The sequence below is a fragment of the Gobius niger genome (genome assembly GCF_951799975.1).
Source record: "Gobius niger genome assembly, chromosome: 10".
Taxonomy (NCBI): domain Eukaryota; kingdom Metazoa; phylum Chordata; class Actinopteri; order Gobiiformes; family Gobiidae; genus Gobius; species Gobius niger.
The window spans coordinates 26,788,350-26,806,610 of record NC_136861.1 but is presented as its reverse complement, the minus strand read 5'-3'; the positions used below and the strand labels follow the sequence as shown (position 1 = coordinate 26,806,610).

The 18,261-nt window shown below is 43.1% G+C and overlaps 1 protein-coding gene across 1 annotated transcript in view; it reads right to left on the bottom strand.

The window, feature by feature from the left end:
* Window positions 1–10,932: 10,932 nt before the first annotated feature.
* The window catches only part of grin2ba (glutamate receptor, ionotropic, N-methyl D-aspartate 2B-a), a 93,365-nt gene continuing 86,036 nt past the window's right edge, over window positions 10,933–18,261 (bottom strand). The window contains exon 17 of the mRNA XM_079564089.1: window positions 10,933–17,504. Within this exon, the coding sequence (XP_079420215.1) occupies window positions 15,318–17,504 (2,187 nt within the window). The 3' untranslated portion in view covers window positions 10,933–15,317. The remainder of the gene's footprint in view (window positions 17,505–18,261) is intronic.

Here is an 18,261-nt window from a genome sequence, read left to right as displayed (position 1 = left end):
ACGCAGGCCCGGCTTTCATGCACATGTGACTAGTTAAAAACATGCTCTAATATTCCGAAGCCGCGGCTGTGACACACTGAACACAATATATTCATGCATGTCAATCTCAGTGGCTTAATCATAGTTTCTAAACAACAGTTCAATACATTTCATTTTCTTGCAGATACACGTCTATTTCTATCACAGTTGCCATAGCAACTGCATCACAGAGCTTTAACTCTGGATAGATTTTAGGTGATGTGTCTGCATGATTTTCACATGTGATTCCACTCAGACAGTCTTTAGTCTGTGCAGAGGTGTTTTGGCATTGGTACCATTGCTAGCAGTTGTGTATTTTGCTGTCACAAAATTGAAGTAAAAGGGCCAAAGACAAGATAACCCAGTGCCTGTAACTCACACACTGAGGCCTATCCAATCAACAGAGCGCCTGCTGGGAACCACACAGCCCTCACCACAGTACACAAGGTCATCAAAACCTCCTGCTGCCGCTTATAAAGAAGCACAATGAATGGAAACATTTTCTACATCTATAAAAAAAACAAAAAAACAAACCTAGATTAGCCTTTGCTGATATCACAGTGTCCTTTTATTTTAGAGGTACTACAGAATTCCCTTTTTGAATTTAGATAGGCCAATTGATAATAGTCTACAAGACACATACAATTCATATAAGATATACGTACTGTATATTATTGTAGAGATATAAAACACATATCTTTTACAGGCCTACCTTTTTTTTTAAACAGTAAAATAGCAAAGAAAATGACGTGGTACATAGTGATTTGAGAGTGTACCTCTTCACTAAACTCCTGTGTTCATGGGTCGTAGATATGTGCACTGCCTGTCAGTCAATCAAGTGAAAAGGCAATTGAACTCAGCTGGAGCAGAGCTCATGAAGTGAGAGCATGAGGAGAGAAAGAGTGGCTAAGTGCCAGCATTGTCTCACTGCTCACCCAGAATAAACCCCCGCTCCACTGTCTCTCTATGGAAAGGTGTAAGTCTATGTAAATTATACCTGTGGACACAATGACTCTTTCCCGTGACAGCCAACTACCATTTACCCCCCCCCCCCCCTTTATATACAAAAGTTTGGGTTCACTCAGGCCAGTTCTACAGCTTTTCTAACAGGCAATCAGTTTTCAGCAGTGCTAGCATAATTGCATGTGGGTGTTCTGATCATCAATTACACTCTAACACAATTAGCTAACACAATGTACCATTAGAACATTGGAGCAATGGTTGCTAGAAATGCACCTCTGCACATCTATGTAGGTATTCCATTAAAAATCACCCATTTCCAGCTAGAATAGGCATTCACAACATTAACAATGACTAGACTATGTTTCTGATTAATTTATTGTTATCCTCAATGAATAAAGCACTGTATGCTACATCAGGAAAAAGGAACCTGAGAAACTAGAGAAATACCAGGGGGTCAGAGAAGAGCTGGAGAAGGCCTGGAGGGTGAAGGCATCAGTGGTGCCCGTGGTCGTTGGGGCACTCGGGGCAGTGACCCCCAAACTGGAGGAGTGGCTACAGCAGATCCCTAAAGGTTCATTTATTTCTGTAATTCAACTTAAAATGTGTAACTAATATATGATAGACTCATTACATGCAAAGGGACGTATGTCAAGCTGTTATTTGTTATAGTTTTGATGATTATGACTTATGGTCCATTTTCAAAAATTCTAATTTTATGACATTTTAAATTTGGGCCACAATTATCAAAATTATAACAAATAAAGACACATATCTCACTTTGCATAAATGAGTCTATCATATATCAGTTTTACAGTCTAAGTGAACGATATTCTAATTTTGCGAGTTTCACCTATATATATATATATATATATATATATATATATATATATATATATATATATATATATATATATATATATACATACATACAGCAAAAACATGTTGCCTTTATTTCACAGCACCAAAGACATGCAGTTCCCTTAGTGGCCACTAGGAGTCATCGTCTTACCACAAACATGGAAGTGTGGGGCTCCACATGTTCAGCAGATTTTGTCCCAACATAGCAGCAGCATTTGAAAACAACAAAGCAATCGTCAACTTTCTCTTCTCTTTCGGGCTTTGAAGCTGATAGTCGCTGAAGACGTTGTTGATCTCATCTGAATAGGATCAATCAAAAGGCCGCCATTCTACCTCTGAATGCAAACCCCCATACAATTCTACTTAATATTAATATTGAACTTTTTATTGCATTTGCGCTATCCCTGCCGACTGGCCTGTCCGCCTCTTTTGTAGTGAAACGCATCCGCCAACAGGGTGCGCTCTCTCCAAATGACTCACCCTCGCTCCCCAGAAACCGCGGCACTCATCTCGTCTCCTAGCAACCGCTGCCTCCAATCACTACGGATACCGAGAGGGGATGGAGGAGGATGGATGGACCGAGAGAAGTGGATGGTAGGGCATGGGAGGAGAGAGGAGGGGGAGGCAAACGCATCTCGAGCAGCAGAGGTATGAAAGCGCGTGCTGCTGAGTGCCAGGTAACGAGTTGATTAAAGGCTTTCACAGGTGGATTATTGTGGCTGGGGGCAGAGCTGATCCACGAGGGCCAAGGTTCTAAAGGACACGTGGAGCACATTGTTCAAAATCACCCATATCGCACAGCGGGAAGTGAGTGATTGTCCCAATTAAGCCAGTTTGTCTTGAGGGTCCTCCATAGCTCTTCTGCTTCTGCGTGACATGAAACTGCCGGTGCCGCCTTAACCATCATCACTCTGTCCTTGTGCCGGACAGATCTCTTGATTTTATGGTCTCCTTATCACAAATGACTTTGTCTAAAAACTCACACACACACACAAGTTGTCAGCCTAGTGTGTGTGTGTGTGTGTGTGTGTGTGTGTGTGTGTGTGTGTGTGTGTGTGTGTTCTTGTAATTACGACATTGTGAGGACCAGTTTGAGTTTTTAACCAACAGAGTGAGGTCCTTTTTGGAAAGTGAGGACATTTTGGGTCGTCCTCACTTATTTAAAGGACTGTTTGAGGGTCAAGATGTGGTTTTAGGGTTAGGGTTAGAATTGGGTTTAGATTAGGGTTAGGGTTGAGGTTAGAGTTAGGGGCTTAGGGTTCAGGGTTAGGGTCTGGGTAGTGCATAATGTCTATGCGTGTCCTCACTAAGATAGCAGTACAAGATGGCGTGTGTGTGTGTGTGTGTGTGTGTGTGTGTGTGTAATAGGCGCATAACTTATTAATATTGCACATAACAGAAGTTTTACAGAGCTTTAATTTAATTATAAAGACTAAATGTAATGTTCCAATTGAAATGATTATGAAGCCTCAACAACTTGGGTCAGCTCTGGTGCAACCCTTGAAGAAGTACCCTCACCAGAAACTACAACAGAATGGACTGGATATAGCCTTTGGGGATTAATAAAGTATCTCTCTATCCATCCATCTATCTACCAACCTTCTGGTTAGAAGACGAACACTCACACACCACCTGAGCCACTGTCACTCCCTTATTGCCATATTTTATAGGCCTATTATAGTGTTATTGTCATCTGTGTGATGCTCTTTGAACAGGAGTCATGACAGTTGCCCCCATAAACATCCCTTGAGCCTCCCTCATGTAATTACAGCCACATAGATGCCACAAGAGGATTGGTCCATGGCGCGCTGCATGTCCGTGTGCACACAAGGCCTTCACACACCTACGGCCCACAGCGCTCGTCACCGGTGGAGAGACGCGCCCGTGACCTTACCCCGCTCCCCGCAGCGGCTGTCATGTGGGCCAGCGCCACACACACACAGGCTTCGGCTTAGTCAGGACGTCGAGCTGAGCCATGTTCCACGTCAGGACGGAGCAGCAGGAGTCACCGAGGGCTGGCAGCTGCATATTTAAATGACAAAAAGCAAAAGTGACATCAGAGTGTACATACAAGCACTCATGCACCTCACCTCAGTCAGTTCAGCTGGTGTGACTGCAGTGCTTTGTAATTATGCAACCAGCCCAACATAAAACAGCTTACTGGCACTTCCAAACGACGGCCCCACGGATCCGTGTTTGGCAAGTTTTGATTAGTTTGGATTGAATTTGAATGAAATGAGCCTCTTTCAGATCGAAGTTTGGAACTTGTTTGTCCATTCTTGTCCTTTCTATTTCTTTTTAAAAAAAATGAACAATGCCTGACACTCACTCATTAATCTAGCTATTGCAATATACACCCAGTTGTCATTTATCATTCATAAGCATTTTCTGCCGTTCAACATGGAGATGCAGTTTAACGCATGCAGACCGGCCAAGAGAGTATACGACAAGACTCTGTGTGTAAGTATGTGCCACATAGTCCAATCAATGGGATAGAAAATGTTGTTTGCTGCCCAAGATGTTACCATTAGCATATTTGTGGGCGATGTGTGAGGAAAACAAAAGAAGTGAAGTGCGCTCACTGAAATATACAGCTGGTCCTATGAGTGTAGAATAACAGATTTAAATCAGTACGTCCACTGATAGGCTGCACTCACTTGAGCCGATAGTTAGATATTGAAGTGATGGGCTAGCGTCTTTGGTAGAATTTGGCTTTGTAAAAATGTAGATGTTTTGACCTGGTTTGTGGTCATTTCTGCAATTGCTGGGCCTATCCACATGACACGTTTTTATTTTTTTTTATTTTTTATGTCTCCTCTGCCAGCACAAAATTACTAGGATACATTTGTTGTTACTATACAGTCTTAAAAAGATGTGGTGTTATTTAAGTTAACACATGCGTTTCAGAACATCTTTGCAGTGGTGTAAACTATTAATAGGTTTTTTGCATAACGAATACAAAAATAAAAAGGGTATTTTGCTGTTTTCATAGAATATTAGGCTTTACGATTTGCCAGTTGTTCAACCCTCGCAGTGATTCAGTGTAAAGATAACATTTATACCATAACACTGGCTGCAGACTAAATTCATAAAATGCCAAGGTGGGTACCAATGTTAATGGCTGTGATAAGTGCCACGCTAAAACGACGGTAATAACAATAATCCAGACACAATGACACAGAAAGAGCCTGGAGGAACATGCTGTGCGCTGCTGTTCCTGCATCCGAGCACATTTTGGGCATGTGCTGAAGCGATGTGCATGTGAAACACTACAGCTCACAGCCACACACAAGAAGAAGGCTGCAGACGTGTGCCCGTGTGTATGTGTGTGTGGCTGTGTTTTTGCAGGAGGAGGCATTGATAAGGAAAGAGAGAAAAACGCTAGCTGCTGTTGCCCAGGCAACCATCTCACTGCGCTCTCGTCCTTAACCCTTTCCTCTCGGCACTTCCTTTTCACCTTCTGTCCTGTAGCGTTTACAGTAAGCTTGCACTTGTTGATGTCCTAGCGGTCCATCTGTCTCCATCACTGTGTCTCTGCTGCAGTGAACAGATAGTATTGGTTTGGAAAATTGTACTGCATTTTCAATTGTAAAACGTTTTTAGAACAGCGGTCTAATCACCAAACTCTGAGATCCATCATTATGACAAAAACTTTCATTAGCTAGAGCACTTTTTCTGATGAATGATCAAAAAAAAAAGGACATACAAATGTGCAGTGGCATTGAAAGGTCATGGCACAATCTGGGAAAGGGGAGCAGATGTCTGAAACAGTGTGAAACAACAGGTCCTGTCAGGCTGCAGTATGTCTGAAGCTCTGGACTGGTCTGTGTTACTCTCTCTCAATTGTGAACATTTCAATTATATGCATAAAGTAGCCTCTGCTAAAGTCCATGGTTTAACTTAAGCAGAAAGAATAGCCTTCCGTTCACTCACTGTGCTTCACTAGTGTGCCAATACTGGTGAGTCGAAATAAAGCACTTACTTACTTAGTTCTTCAGTGGAAATCGTAGTTAATAATGTGACTTTCATTCACTCAATCAGATCTTTTGAATGGCTCTACTGTGAACAACTTGAATGGATCTCATTTGTGAAATGAGCCTCTTCTTTCAGTTTATGACGCAATTTTTCGCTCCGATGTCCGTCAAAAAACAGAATCACTGCATATTCCTGGCGTAGAGCTGTAGATGTGACGGGCACCCGGCGGACAGGTGTAAACCACCAGATTAATTTTATTTCATTCCTATTCTTATGGCAGACGTACGTAAAACAGGCCGTGGACGTAACGTACTCAGTGGAAACCTGTGTGTGCTGAATCAGGGTTACCAGGAATTAGCCACCAAAATATGAAAAACTGCTCCTGGTGAGAGGACAGTGCCCTCGTCTCACCCGCACAGGACAAGCAGCTGTGATGGCTTTGGATTTAAGGTTTTGCTAATATGGGTGTCATATGTGTGTTTGTGAATGAATGGTGGTGGGCAGAGGGACCGTTGGCGCAGACGTGTCGAGCTTCTGTCAGTCTGCCCCAGGGGAAACTGTGTGTGGAGTGAATGAAGTACAAATCCCCTAAAACTGTGTGAAGCACGTGTGACTTGTGTCAAAATCGCTAAATAAATAAGCTTCCATTCCAACAGCAAAATATTCTTTCTCGGCAGATATCTTATAGGTTGTATTGTAAAATCAAGTCAGTCCATAGTCTTATATGGTCAAGTCCGCTCTGAACGCAAATCCCTGTTGGTCTGCTTTCCAAGTGCCTTTGTCTCAGTTGTGCTGATATGGTACGGCTGATGATGGTCGCTAGGTAACAGTTAATTGCTAAATGCGCGCAGAAGTGGGCAAAAAGAAAATATGGCAGAAAGAAGTGTGCAGTAACATATGAGTCTTTTAAGAACTCAAGGATGAAGTAGAAGCTCATTTTATGGAGCTACTACAGCACCCCTAACCAACGCCATCTGTCCTTTTTGCCCCGTCGAGTTATGACACCTCCACCCCATAATAATTCAAAGTTCAGGCAGTCAGGATAGGGAGAGGGGTATCAGGGAATACAACAAGACAGGAGAACTCTTATTTACTGAATCTTTAAATATTGCTGACTGGAGTGGGTTGATTAAGCTGAGGGGAGATCAGCCAATCTGGGATGGGTTTAAAGCAACACTGCGGAACATTTCAGGTTGTGAACATCACAACTAAACTGTTGTAAAGCTCTAGTCAAAAACAACGAGCCAGACGTTGGTATTAAGTTACAAAAACAAAGCATTTGGAAAAGGCATTTAAACCTTATGTTTGACTACCTGTAGTCGAAGCATAGCAGCAACATCTCCATGGAGACTGGCTTATGATGTGCCGCTCCCAGCTAAGTTCATGTCTGAGGAAAGGCGAGCCCACTCCCAGTAAAGGCGCACGATTTTGGAGGCATTTTTGACCACTCAAACATAATGAAATTAATTGTTTTGTTTTTATTTTAATCCTATTTGGCGACATGTTAAGAGTGTGGCTTTAACTGCATTTATAAGGCAGCTGCATCGTATGCTGAAAATGCTATGGCAATTGAGCTCAACCTCCTATATAATTCTAACATATCAGCTCCATGCCACTCGCACCCCACACCCCCATCAATAATTGAATAAGTCTTGCCTGCCAGTATGACTGAAAAATTAATGTGAGTGAGAAGCAGGGGGGCCGTGATTGTGGGCCGCTCCGCTGATGATGAATGGGGAGCTCGGTGTCATCTATAGCACAGAGCTGGCGGACCGTGTTCAGGTGAGGGTTAGGGAGAGAGTACATCTAAGGTCAAAATAAAGCATGTTGAAAAAGGAGGCTTCAGGGTCAAATTTCAACCTCATTTCATCGAAAGCCGCGCAAGCTGATTTAAGACGAACTGTCTAGATTAAGACGGGGTGGATTTTCAAAGCACTATTCACAGACCAGCCATTACAGATGCGGAAATAGGCGATCTATACTTGTGTCAGTCGTAATATGTTATTCGGTATGGCATTGATTCCAAAGCGCAGTATGGATTAGAAGCGAAGATTTAACATGCTTTCTCCCAGACACTACATGGCAGCGCTGCACTAAAAATGTCAACTTCAAAATGGTTCCTGCATGTGGCTGTAAAGTGTATTGACCTGTCCTCCAGGAGAGATAACCTTCTATTACCTGATTATTACCAAGTTATAGATTGTTATGTGTCATACCTTTTGACCACGACAGAGAAATCCTCGAGAAAACAGACAGGATTCACTTTCTCACAAAGATACAAACTTTTTTCTTTATCAAACAGTAGAAGATTTTCACCTTTTCATTCGCTATTTCTCACTCTATTTAGCAGCCTATGCATTCAAATGATCTGGTTATTTCAAAGGCTGTGGCATTTGGACCATTTCTATGCTGATATATGACGGCATAGGTTTATTACGAAGTAGCCATGAGCACAAATAGTAAAAGATAAGTGTATGGCTCTGAATCACTTCCTGGTGTAGGCCTATATATTAAAATGGGCCAAGTTAAGATTGATAGAGCACTGACGCAGCCAATCCATCAGGGTCACCGGCAACCACATTACATTCAATAACATTAGGGGGGGGAAAAAACGCCCTCTCGAAAGCAACATATGAAAACAGCTACCTCCACTTTAAGCTAATCCTTATTTGTCAAGCTGATGAATTCGCTCAGTGGTTTGATTGATAGATAGATGTCGTTAAAGCTTTGGAAGTGGGCAATAGATCAACACGCAAACACTGCCCTGGTTAAGCCACACTGCAGGACATTCGGTTAGTGAACTCGTCACCGCTTGACAAGAGCAAATAAACGGTTGGGTTATCGAAACATTTGGGAGAGGATCCCCATCTGTGTGTAAACCTCTTGTTGCTGTTTTTTTGTTGTCGTCAAAGCAAAGCAATAGTATTTCCATGGAGGTCAGCTGGTGAGGTCCCACACTAAGCAAAGTTAAAGGGATATTTCAGGATTTTGGACATAGGGCCTCATTTCCTAGTTATCCAGAGTGTTGTTATTTTCTGGAGACATATTTTGTAATTCATGCAGTACTTATATTTGAAGAGTTTAGTGGTTCTAGGCTAGTGCTAGGCTAGCGCATGTCTATGGTAACTAGTAGCCTGCATTAAAAACCTCTTCAAAATCATCTGGTTGTCCTCCAAACGTTGTCATATCTGATTTGACAGGCCCTATCTCAAAATCCTGAAATATCCCTTTAAGAGTAAGGTCTGAGGAGAGTCCACTCACGGTAAAGATGCTGATGTTTAATGTTTCAGGCATTTTTTGGAATCGAAAACACCCATAACAAATAGTTCTTTTTTATTTAATGGATTTGGTGAAATGCTACACAGTGTATCTTTTAAACAAGGTCATATCATCATGTAAAACGCATATATTTTGCATGATTTAGCCCACTTTCTGATCTCGACAACAGACATTAGTATCAAAACTAAATGCGCATAGTTTCGCATTGATTTCCCATGTGATATTTTACTCGCCGTCTCCTTGTACAGAAAGCACATGTTTTATTATTCAGACATTTAAATGCAGTTGCACAGGGGGCCTGCGCGGTACAAGCTCTGCATTGCACTATTGGCACAACTGTGGGAATGTGAAGAGATAAACAGCCTTCTCAATGTCAGTGGGCTGCTGGGGCACGGTTTGCATTATTTAGACGCGTGTTATAAGCTCACCTTGAATATTGATGTCCGTTGTTGCTGTTACACAAACCAACGCTAAAAGACAAAATAGTGATTGATTTTGTGTAGATGGTAGTAAGAGGATAATGCAGGGTCTGTGGAGGGCCGGGGGAGTTTGGACAGCACCACGTCCAGACCCGGGCTCTTCACTTCACCATACACGCACCATATGGCCATTGGTTAACGGGTCACCCCCTCCCCTCGTGCCTCTCTCACCAGCCCAGGCATGCAGCATGTTTTAAAAGCATTGGCTGCAAATATGTGAGAGGAAGCAAGATGGAGATAGTGGAAACACTGCTTTCCCAAACAAAACCAAAAGGCAGGCAGCAGAAAGGCCCAATGTTCAGCAGTACTTTACTTCACTCTCCTTTACAGTATTTATGAAAGTATCGGCTTATCTATGAATACATCAGCTTAACGGTGTGATTGATTTGTGGTCGGAAGGGCCCACGGTGCTATAGCCTGCCCCAGAGCAAACATAATAATGCGCTCAAATGTCCAGAAAAGTGCCAGAAAGGACTAATGCATTATTAATGTCTTATGCAGTATTAATATGATGAAATTCACACAAAGTATTGAATTGTAACAACGCAGCTTGTTCTGTTGTTAAAACTCTACGCTGGGTAAGGCTTTATATTAAGGTGTGCTCGCTAAGTATTAATAAGGTGATAATAAGCATTAATTATATGCTTGTAAAGTATTAACACACTGCTTATTATACTTTTAACATACTAACAGGCCATGAATAATACGCTTATTCATAGCCAACCCTTACCCTAAAATGATTACTAATGCTTACTAATACTTAATGAGCACACCTTAATCTTAAGCGATACCTTTTCATTACAGGCTGGGATTGGTAAAAAAAAATCATGCATCTTTACAGTGAGCAGGCTTGCCACTCCTCAGACCTGACTTAGCTGAAAGCGGGACATCACCAGCTTGTTTCCATGGAGATGCTATCGCGTTGCTTTCACTACATGTAGCCCAACATTGGATTAAAATGCCGGGTCCTCTTCCAATCATCACTTGTGATAACCTCACTGATCATTAGGAGCATGCTCTTACATACTGTAGCAAACGTTCCTCAGTGTGGCTTTAACCTGGGGCTTGAAGCAAATGGATCACTTCTCCGTTAAAGTATTTTACATTCACTAGGGTCTGGAGTAACAGTCTTGGTCCTGTCTTCACAAATGAGTTCGTTCTAGATATTTACCTGTGTCTTCTCAAACTCTGACGCTGCCCCTGTCATTTCACAGATGTTTGACGCTGACCTCACACCCTACTGTCCCGAACCTGAAAGCCTGGGATGATTATGAAGGAAGTGTGCAAAATGAGGCAATCTGAAAAGAAAGAGGAAAAAAGTCTGTCTTCATGAAACTTACAGTTTTTATTATTAATACTCAACACTTTATTTTCATCATGTACAAAGAGAAAGAATAGTCTTATTTCAGCACTTATAATTGTAGATATCAGTATTATTCTTATTCGAAGTACCTTAACAATGTCTCTGCAGTTTTGTCATGACGTGGTTATTGAGATTACTGTATTCATTTCCATACAAAAGAAAGGTATTCCCAGTATTTAATATTTACACAACCTGTACAATTATTTGTTTTTGTGGAGTTTTTTTCTCTATATGGTGTAAAAATTTTGGCATTAATTTAAAGAAAAGGGCCACAAAATGAGAAAAACAATGGCCAAGAATATTATGTATATTGTATTGTGTACAATTGATTCTATTCATATGATACATTTTTGTCAACCCACAGTAAATTCAATCAGTGAATGTGAGTGTGTTTGTCACCATGTGAAATACATTTAGAAGCAACCCCTTATGGCATGTGATCAGGCAAAGCGTGTAAAAACTGTACAAATTATTCATCGACAGAATACAAACAAATGCACACACATGTTTACAAATAGATATAAATAAATAGGAATTCACAGTATTTTTCTTTGTCAGCATGAGAGTCAGTCCGCATTGATGGTACAGTATATGTTTTCACGTAAAAAGTAACTAAGAGCGTCCCTCACCCAGTGTTGTTGCTTTTGGTCCCTGTTTGTCAGAAAAAACACAGCAGCTTCAGTATGCTGTTGCCTCTAACTCCCCAAGGACGCTCATTGTGTCGTTTAGGGGGGAAAAACAACCCCAAAACAAACAAACATATTTTCATATTTGGCTCTAAAACAAACTTCTGAAAAAAATGTATTGTGTTGGAGACGGGAAGCCCCACAGGGAGATGATGATGAGCATGTAGAGCACAGTGTCAGGTACATGTCCAATCCCCGAACTAGGCTGCAGCAAACCTGGGTTTAAACAAGGAACTAATTCAGCAAAGCGTGTAGCAAACACTTCCTCAGAAGAACAATAGAATCAAAAGCAACATACGAGGTTCTTCTTTGAAGGGCTTTTGGAATCGCACAGTGCCTGGCCAGCTACATCCCTTTAGTTAAGACAAATGTTTCTGACTCCGTTGTTTATCTAAAGTGGTGTTACTCACTCTATAAGGGACAGATTTGTGGTATTCAATCTCTTTCAAATAGAATGTTATTGACTATTTTCAGATTTGTATCAAACACAGTAAATTCAAGTCAAATAGTCTAGAAAAAGAGCAAGAATGGCAGGAAAAGAGCAAGGACAGCAGGCCAGGCTCTGAAGTTTCCAGAAACCCCAAATGATTCCTGACAAGGACCAAACAGCATGTATGTACACGACAGCTTCGAAACCATGCTTCCTGTTTTGAAAACAAGCAGAGCACAGCATTGCAGTAGAAATAAATAAGTGAGCTGTGTCAAACAGCAGATAGATGTGAGCTAAAATGCAGCTCCAGCAGCTGATTCCCCTGAAGACAAAGCAAACGATCTGCTAATGTTTTTGCTTTTAATAAGGGGTTGCACAAATGCATTTCAGCTGTGAATGGCTTGGCACACTCAGTTTCAACAGTACTGTGCTGAGGCTCTCAGCGGTGTCACTGACCAGAGTCAGGAGGATATGGGTCACTCTGTGTGTCACATATTTATATATATTCTCATTAGCACAGTGATGTCTATCCCATACAAAGAGCGGGAGTAGGATAGGCCGGGCCAGAGATGGCTCTAGATTTTGTGTGCAATCACCAGTAGAGCCCTGGTAAAAAGTGGTCCTAAGTTTTTACAAGGAATGCTGCCTAAAAATGAAAGATCACAATATGCTGCCTCTATATGCAAGTATCATCTATGAATACATGTCATACTGTATTACATAAACGTCTAGATAATTGGATTCATCTGAAAAAGCATTGAGTGTAGCTTATCTTAAAAATCTAACACAATTCATGGGTAACTTACTCCTAGAACTAAACTTTTCTGGTTTATCACCAAGTCTACTCCTACAGCAAATTAGCCTCAAGTGTCAACTTTAGAGAAAGAAAATCTTAACAAAGTCAGTATACTGATTAATAAACTATTATAAATAAGTAAACATGAAATTCAAAGAAAAAGGCTTCAATTATATCACTTATGATTAGCAGTATTTGAGTGTTAATTATATTTTGCATATTTTTGTTCTCACGTTTTTATTTTTTTTGTAGTTTTTATTGTTATTTTGTTTATTTCTTAAATTGTTGTAAAACATATTGAAAGTTACATCCTGTCTGTCATTTTACTGTACAAAGTGAAAAGAGTTTAATAGAGTATTTACAAAGTAAAGTCTTGACATACTAATGCTGACACTGATTGATGCCGTCTCTCCAGCTTATTTCCTTGTTGTTTCCTCTCTGTCCCGTCTCTTGCTGATAATGGCGAACTTGAACTTCTACTTTGTACGTATAAAAAGTCCAGAGATCCCAATCTATGCATTAAATGGGTAGTTTTTCTTCTATTGGGGGTGAGGGGGATTTGATTTAAGGCCAACTCGATCTGTCTCCCTTAGACAGTGTTATCTGTGGAGTGAGGGCCGTGGAGAGGCTGCTGAATTTATGAATAGTTATCAGCAGGTTAGTGAGGGAAAAACAGCCATTATCTGAGGCGATATGCTTCCTCCACACGCACCGCGACCTAATATACAGGTGCTTTTAGATGGGAGTGTGTGATAGACGCGTGCACACTCCAGCGGATCCAGTCTCAGCTCAGCACTCCGGCATAATCTCCTGCAGCCCTTGAACTTGTGACATTGGCAGCTAATCGAAGATCAACACCTTTAAATAACTAATAGAGGCCTCTTGATTCTGTACAGTAATACGATGAGTCATCCTCAGAAGCTCGGGGACCGGAGGGGTGGGGGTTTGGGATGATAAGGCATGTCTATAGAGTGCCTGAACCTACACTAAGTAGCGGTCCTGTGCAATAAATGAGGCCTCTCCAGCCTGAAAGCCTTACTCCATCAGTCACAAAGCTTTTTGCAAAATGGCCGCCTTGCTGCCAGCAGAGCCAGTATTACAGCCTATCTGCAAAAGGCATCCTCCTCGGCTCATGCTTTTATCAGCATCAACATCTCCTACACACTGCCCTTCCGGTCTACAGGAACATAATTGCATGTTAATGACACACGTTGTCTTAACAAAGTATACTGCGCCATTTTGACTGCTTTTATGAGTGAATAGTGAAGCCTTCTACTACTGAGAGGCCAAACAAAGTAAGTGCCTGGTGACTATTTTCATGTAACCTGAATAAAAGAGTTAGTCTGTAGGCTGCCGATCAGTCAAGTCTTTCTGTGACAGTAGGACATCCTGAATACAACTGTCTGTGGCAGCTTCATAAAAGGCTGCCCATAATAATATGAAATTATTTTACCAAGTTATAAAACAGTTTTGTGCCAGCAGCAGTGCCTCCTCAAGCCTCAAGTGTGCAGTAAATTTTACTGCTGTTTAGGCTCATAAACATGGAGCGAACAGAAGTAAAGCTCTGTCCTATATGCTGCTGGACCATAAGACCCGGAGGAAACATCCACTGGAGACCATTAAGGCACATCCTATCTCCAGTATCTTCAGCTTCAGACCAAAAGTTTCACAGTAAAACAAGTGACTAAAGTGTGTCCAGTGTGCATTTGATTCAGTGTGTATAAACATCATCAATTAAAGATATTGGATCTAAGAGTGTTTTTTAAATCACATTTTCTTCAAGAAGCAAAAAAAAACAACCCAAAAAACATGAGCAGGAATTTCTAGATTCCACTGAAAACAAGTCTTTGTGGCTTGTGTGTGTTAACTACGGCCAACCATCCTGGTGCCACCAGGGGTGGCCACAACAACAACAATAGTGACAGATAAGCGCAACTGAACTGGAAAAACAAACCAAAAAAAAAAAAACCCCAATGAGGTCATCTTCATCAATACTTAATCTTATTAACAATTATTGTTGTTCTTATACCCTGTTTTCTAAAGAATATCTTATTATCATCCATGATTGTATTTCTCACTGGAAAACGGTGAGGAGAGGACAGGCCAGGCCTGTGTGCACAGGGCAGATGGCAGTTCAGTCTCTCCTCGCGACAGCACTCACGTCTCACATCACATGTCCAGTATTGAGCTGAGATGAGGTGTCGTCTCGTCCTGATAATGATCGAGTACATGGACTTGTGGAGCAGAGGCGAATGACTATGTGGGTAAAGTGAAGTAGCTTTGGCCATTTCTGAGAGAGCAATAGTCCCACAGCTCCTTGGGGTGTCCTGATTTTAAACCCACATTACAAAAATCCTGACCCTCTGCTCTTATGTCAGTGATTCCTTGGGCTGTGGACAGTGTCTAATAGAATCATCCCTGATCTAACACTGATGTGTCCTCCAGCCATCACCCCTTCACCTAACGGCTCTCACACATCCGACTCAATGCTGGACAGTTTCTCATACACATGGCCATTGCTTCCATTGAAGGGTCTTGGGGGGCCGACCCCCAACATGGAGCCATGGTGGTTCATGCCCCCCAGGCTGAGCTCTTTGGAGAAGCGAGGGGTGACACTCGATAAGACTCCTGATGGAGAAGAGACGGGTAGATAGGATGTAGTGCTCATCTGGCTCCGAAAGTCACCTCGACTGTTTTTGGCAACTTGTTGCTGCTGTTGCTTTTTCATATAGTATTGTTTTGCACCGTGCATCAAACACTGGTCATCACCAAATGTAGGAATAAAGGGGTTTTGGTTGACCCGGTCAGGGTACAGAGATTTGGACAAAGAGAAACCTCCTTCCATGAGTGACCTGTCCCGCATGTCTCTTTCTCCAATGGAGCGCCGATGGGGTCCCTCGCTCTCTCTGAAGATTCCGTATGGCGAGCCTGGTCCTTGCCCTCTGTCCCCTCCGTAAAACAGTGGATCCCTGTCCCGGTCTCGCTCTGATCCACCATGACGCTCAAATATGTTTGCAAAAGGACTACCACTCTCCATGTAGCGCTCCTTTTCCTTTAAGCTAACACTCCTAGGGGGGGGAAGCATGCCCCCCATGCTTGGCCCACCCATCCCTCCTCCTTCTCCCAGACCTCCAATCAGGCTGCTCATCCCGCCTGTGTCTTCTTTCTGCAGATCCACAAATGTGTCATAGGAGTGCTGCCGTCGAAGGGGTTTCCCAAAACCACCTTTTCTCCTCTGCTGGACCTGGGACTGAGGAGCCCCAGTCTGCCCACCCCCCATCTGTTCCAACATGTGGTTGTTGTCCTCACTGATGTCATACAGTGTCCCTGTCTTTTTGCAGCCCTCACATCGCATGCACGTTGCAGAGCTGGGCCGGCTGTTGCCTCCACCGGAGGAGCCACAGCTCATACCTCCATATCCTCCGCTCCCATGGAGTTTGCCCCCTGCGCCCCGACAGTTCCTGCACTCCCACTCTCCTCCAGCTAGACCAGAGCCAGCACTCTTTGCGTCAGGCTTTTTGGGTTTACTTTTGAGGAAGTCATCCACTGGAACCAGCGAGGTGCAGGTGGGTACACTTCCATCCCTGTTTGGAGGACCCTCTGTTAAGTCCACATGCTCCCACTGAGGGACGCCCTCTTTGGGCCTAAACTGGTCCAGGTAAAAGTCCCGAACACTCTCTTTCTCCCTGAAGAGGTAGGCATTGCCTTCATTATTGCCTCCTCTTGGGCGTTCTGGGGGCTGGGCGGGTGGTGGTGAAATGGATCGGTGACCATGATAGTGATGGTGGCTGATGTGGTAGGGCTTCCTCCTGTACCCCAGCTCAATCTCGTCCAGCTCCCGCCTGGACTTGGCTGAGGCGGGCCTCTTTTTCAGACTATCACGATATTGTTTGCGTTTCTTGGCATTGCCCTCCAGGTTCCCATAGGTAACAGTGTGAGTGGAAATATCCGAACCATCAGAGCGATTCCCATCTTCCTCTCCTCTCCCACCAATGTAGCCATGCCCTGGGATAAACGTAGAGCTCGAAGCGCCTCCTTTAAACGAGAACTTGCCATACACGTCAGGCAGGGCACTCTTGAAGCTTTGTCCAGAGGGAGGAGTTTGTGAGAGCAGGTCAAACTTACTCATGTTTCTGTGGGTCAGTGCTGAGCAGGGCTGTGTGGTGAAGATTGGGGCAACCCCTCCTCCCAGGCTGTCACAGTCAAACATGCCCCCCTCCAGGGAGCTGGCGCTGCCCAGACTGTGAGGTCTGCCAGGAGGAGGTCCACTGAGGCCCAATGAAGAGCCATGGTGGTGCATGTAGTGGTCCTGGTACAGGTTGCTGTCTTTCATGTGGAGATTGCCAAACGTCCTCTCCACCTCGCTGATATAGTCACTAAACATGTTGTCCTCGGGGAGGTAAGGGGGCTTACAGTCTGAGTGTCCTGCTAAGCTGCGCCTGTGCTCTGAGATGTCGTACACTGAAGACTCTCTGCGAATAAAATCCAGAGCACTGTGAGGGGAGCCGTTAACTCCAGACAGCGTTGCCATGTTTTTGGCTGTGCGTAAGAGACGCATTATGTTGGAGTGGGTATTGTTCATGGTAGCGGATGGTGAGTTCAATGCTGAGCTGCTCTTCTCTTCGATCTGCACCCCGTGGATACAGCTGTAGATGCCCTGTAAGAAAGGAAATAGGCACAATTATTAATTTGTACATTCAAAAACTTACAGTACATCGCAAGAATTGGAATTTTAATTTTTTGTGTGTGGATAATCTGTATATTTAATACTTCAAACAGCAAACAGTAATAATAGTAAAGGAGTGATGATAGTTAAGAGGTGCGTAAAGGTTTTTTTGAGCGCGCATTGAGTAAACAGCAGCATGGCTCGGGAGGTAGTGTAGTGGGACAGCACATGATGGATAAAGGCACGGGGGCAGTAAAAACCCCAGAGTCCTGCTGGTCAATACCTTGAATCAATGTGATTAGAATTCAGCGCAACAATATCCTGGGGCAGTTATTAAACACCTTGGCTGCAGTCAGCACGCCCAGGAAGAGGCCATCCTCACTATCTTCTGACATCAAGACAAACGGCTCCATTTGCATTCAGTGATGTACTATACAATATTCAGATAAAAATGGATGTGGAGGGGGGTAAACGGGGCATGACAGATGGGATCTGGCAATCGGATCAATACGAAACAATGATTGTACGCAGTTTTTCAGGATATCTGTTAAAATAAATATGAGTCAGCGCAGTGGCCATTTTTACCAATCAAACAGATCAAGTGTGTAGCTTCAGCACTGGTGACGTCAGGACTCTGCTGTGGGGTCTAAGTTCAGGCAGATGTCACATGGTACATGTTGCAAAGCTATGGCTTCTCCTTCGTTCTGCTAATAAGACTCATTGACCCAAGCGTCTCCTTCCCTGGACC